The sequence below is a fragment of the Podospora pseudopauciseta genome, chromosome 3, assembly GCF_035222475.1.
Source record: "Podospora pseudopauciseta strain CBS 411.78 chromosome 3, whole genome shotgun sequence".
In the NCBI taxonomy this organism is placed as follows: domain Eukaryota; kingdom Fungi; phylum Ascomycota; class Sordariomycetes; order Sordariales; family Podosporaceae; genus Podospora; species Podospora pseudopauciseta.
This window is the reverse complement of record NC_085893.1, coordinates 724,360-728,023: the sequence shown is the minus strand read 5'-3', so window position 1 is coordinate 728,023 and position 3,664 is coordinate 724,360. Positions and strand designations below refer to the sequence as shown.

Genomic DNA, 3,664 nt, shown 5'->3' with positions numbered 1-3,664 from the left:
ACGCGTCGACTATCATTGAATACTTTGAACAAAATGGGGCACCACCCATCGCAGAAGGTGAGAACCCCGCAGGGTGGATGCTACAGGTCATCGAGCCATCCGACGAGGATGCTTCTACCATCGACTGGCATCATTTCTGGCGCTCCTCTCCGGGGTATCAAAGTGTCAAGCAGGAACTTGCACGACTCCGATCTCTCGCCTCGGACCAAGCTGGCGCGGTCAAGACCAACGATCATGGAAGCCGGCATCAGGAATTTGTCTCTTCCTTTTCAACCCAATTCCGGGAGGTCGCTCTCCGCATCATCAAGCATTTCCGGCGATCTTCAGTGTACGTTTGGTCCAAGGTTGCCTTGTTCACGCTTTCGGTGAGACCCCTTGACCGTGTTTGTGAGGATTAACCCTGACAACCACCTGACAGTCCCTGTACCTTGGCTTCAGCTATCCCTCCAACAATTCAATCCAGGGCCTGCAGAACCAACTCTGGGTCATCTTTATTTTCTTTGTGCTCTTCATGCACTACAAAGAGCAGATTATGCCCATGTTCATACCCCAGCGCAACCTCTACGAAGCCCGCGAACGACTCTCCAAAGTCTACCACTGGACAACCCTTTGTGACGGCCAATGTCCTGATCGAACTAGGTTGGAACACACTTATGGCAGTCATCATATTCTTTTGTTGGTACTACCCCGTTGGATTTGTCCGCAACTCCACGCCCGATGACCAGACCATCAGGGGATTCTTGGTGTTTTTGTTCCTATGGGAGTATCTCTCCTTCACGAGCACTGTTGCCCACTTCACGATTGTGTGGATTGATCTCCCTTAAGAAGCGGGAGTGCTGACGACGCTGTTGTGGGTGCTTTGCATCTTGTTTTGTGGTAATGGCGTGCTGCCAGGGAATTTGCCCGCGTTCTGGAAGTTTATGTACCAGGTCTCGCCAGCGACGTATCTGACCGGGGGCATCATATCGACTGCTGTCGCAGGGCCAGATGTTGTCTGTGCGGACTATGAAGTGTTGCATGTGGTGCCACCGCAAAACATGACGTGTGGTGGGTTTCTGGGGCCGTTTGCCCAGGCTGCTGGGGGAAGGGTGTTGAACGGTGATGCGTTGGATCCGTGTGGCTATTGTCCGTTGGGTACAACGGATGATTTTTTTGGCTAGGTTTGAAATGAGTTATAATACCAGGTGGAGGGATTTCGGCATTGTGTGGGTGTACATTGTGGTCAATATTGTGGCGGCATTGGGCTTTTATTGGATATGTTTCGAGTGCCCAGGGGGGCAGGGGCACAGAGGAAGAGGGCATGAAACAGTGAACGCTGTACTTTCGCATATAGGTATCTCATTTTCTAACTTGACAGACTGATAGCATGCGTATATTCAGATTGATTGCTCACAACACCATTGCTCTTTACATCCTCAAGAGATCCGTGTCATCAGGAGCGGAATCATCAGGAGGGCTAGCAGCAGTGGTCCCACTTACCAGTTGCATCCGTGGCGCCGGTAAACCACGCTTCACTCGGATCCTCCGAATGGCGCCATCACCGTCCCCTTCCTTCTCTTTCTGTTCATCATCGTCACGGTCCATCTCCTCAAAAAGGATCTTTGCTTGGGATATGATGATCTTGAGCAGCAGGTTGTCCTGAAGATACTCAGGAATATCCAGCACAGGGAACACCCGCTTGGGCTTGGACTTTTTAGTCTTTTCGCCAGTCTTCTCCTGCTCCTCGGTATTTTCCACCCCGGCATTGCCCTCTCCCACGATTGCGGGTTTCTCAACAATTACGCCGTCACCGGCGGTCGAGGAGCTCTCATCACCAGCATCGTCTTCCTTGGGATCCTCCTCCACAACGTCAGGATTGAAGCCGCGCACAAGCGCCAGAAGCGACGACACGAACAACTCCCTGATGTAGGCGAAGCTGAATCCGTCCGTCAACTGGGCGACAAGATAGGTAATTTCTTCCTCAAACTTGTCTGCCACGATCGGCTTGCTCTCCAGCTTCTTCCTCCAGTACTCTGCATATCTCTTCCTCGTCTCCTCGTTGGGCAGCTTGAAGTGGTACTTCCTGTCGAAGCGGCTAGGTCTCTTGGCAATTGCTGGATCGAGTTTGGACAAATGGTTCGTACTTCCAATCATGAGGATGCCCTCGTTGGACTCGAGTCCATCAACCTCGTTCAGGAAGTAGCTCCTGTACTCATCCAACACCAACGAGTCCAAATCCTCAAATATGAGAACGCAGGGGGCCATCTTCCTGGCGTGCTCGAAAATGTACCGGATGGACCACTTTCCGCCCATGGAGCTGTCAAAGGCTTTGACGTACAGGCTTGGAATTCTCTTAGAGCCGTCTTCTTTGCCTCTGGCCTCCAGGGAGTTGATCAGCGCCTTGATGGAGGCGGTCTTTCCGTTACCAGGAAGGCCGTGGAGGATGATGCCCCTCTTCCACATGAGCCCGAGGTCTTGGTAGACATCTCTCGTGTCGAAGAAACCAATAACGTCTCTCATCAAGGCGTCTTTCATGGCTGACTCTAGAATCACATCGTCCCAAGAGGCACCCTGCACGCTCTGCCACAGAAGGGGGTCCTTGATCCAGTCGCCGTTATCGTAGACGTATATCTCGTTGTGGAGAGTGCATGACCAGTCGCCTGCTGCGAGAAGAAGCCTGTCGGTGTCGAGGTGGTGGCCAAGCTCATCTACCTTGTCTGCGTCGTTGGGAGCGAGGAGGTAATGCATGGCATCGTTGCCACAGTTGGTGTTTTGGACGACGCATTTGTAGAGGATGAAGGTCAAGTCTTGCCAGGTGTAGAGCCAGCGGCCGAAATAGATCTTGTCAATCAGGGTTCCTCCTGGTCGGTCAAAGGGCTTGGGGCTGGCTTTGTAGGCGCGGACAGCGTCAAGGTAGAAGCCGGGGACGTTGTGGGCTGGCACGTCATTGGTCCCGGAGGGGTTGTAGTTGTCCTGAACGGCGGTTGCGTGACCTGCGGCTGCATAGCCTAGCAGGTCCATCTCGCCTCCTGGTCTCGCTCTGGTGACATGGTGGTCGGGATGGATTTCTTTGATGATTTGGTGGGTGTGGAGGAAGACGTCCTTGCGGGTGGAACTACCAGCCTTGGTCCTGTGATGGTTCTCGTTAGGAATTTTCGCGAAAAGGAAGGTGGGAGATCGGCTACTTGCCATCTATCGAACGCGCGATAGCGATTGACCACCGCTGATGGGTCTGCTAACTCCCTTGATTGAGCCATGATGGATACAGTCTTCAGTGTCTGGTTAGTAGCGAGAGTGTGTGGGTGCAGAGATTTATCGGTTCTGAGTGCACGTTAAATAGTTCTTTGCTATACTGCCGCTGATAATAAGCAGGGTGGCTTGGCTGTAAGTTCTGCCTGGAGATGCTTAGGAGGTGGGGTGAAACTTGTCGTATCAGACCTCACACACTGAACGGTTGGTCCTGCAAAGATCTTCTGCCAACAGTCTGCGAGGGCCACCTTTTTCAGGCCAACTCCAGTCAGCCACAGCACAGCTGCTTTCGCCACTTCATTAACCAACAGTACCTGACATGAGGCGGCGAAGAAAACTATCGCAAATCTGTCCGGAAAGATTAAGAGATATCCACCTCTTCATCCAGGCAAAGATAGCGGATGTTATGCTCTAGATCGACGCCAGCCTTTCTCAG

The 3,664-nt window shown here is 52.5% G+C and overlaps 1 protein-coding gene across 1 annotated transcript; it reads right to left on the bottom strand.

Moving 5' to 3' along the window:
- Positions 1–1,407: 1,407 nt before the first annotated feature.
- On the bottom strand, positions 1,408–3,236 carry QC763_302050 (uncharacterized protein; the record flags this gene model as incomplete). The annotated part of the gene is made up of 2 exons (XM_062910660.1): positions 1,408–3,109; positions 3,169–3,236. The coding sequence occupies 2 exons, from the start codon at positions 3,234–3,236 to the stop codon at positions 1,408–1,410; spliced, it is 1,770 nt and encodes a 589-aa protein (XP_062766606.1).
- Between the last annotated feature and the right edge of the window lie 428 nt (positions 3,237–3,664).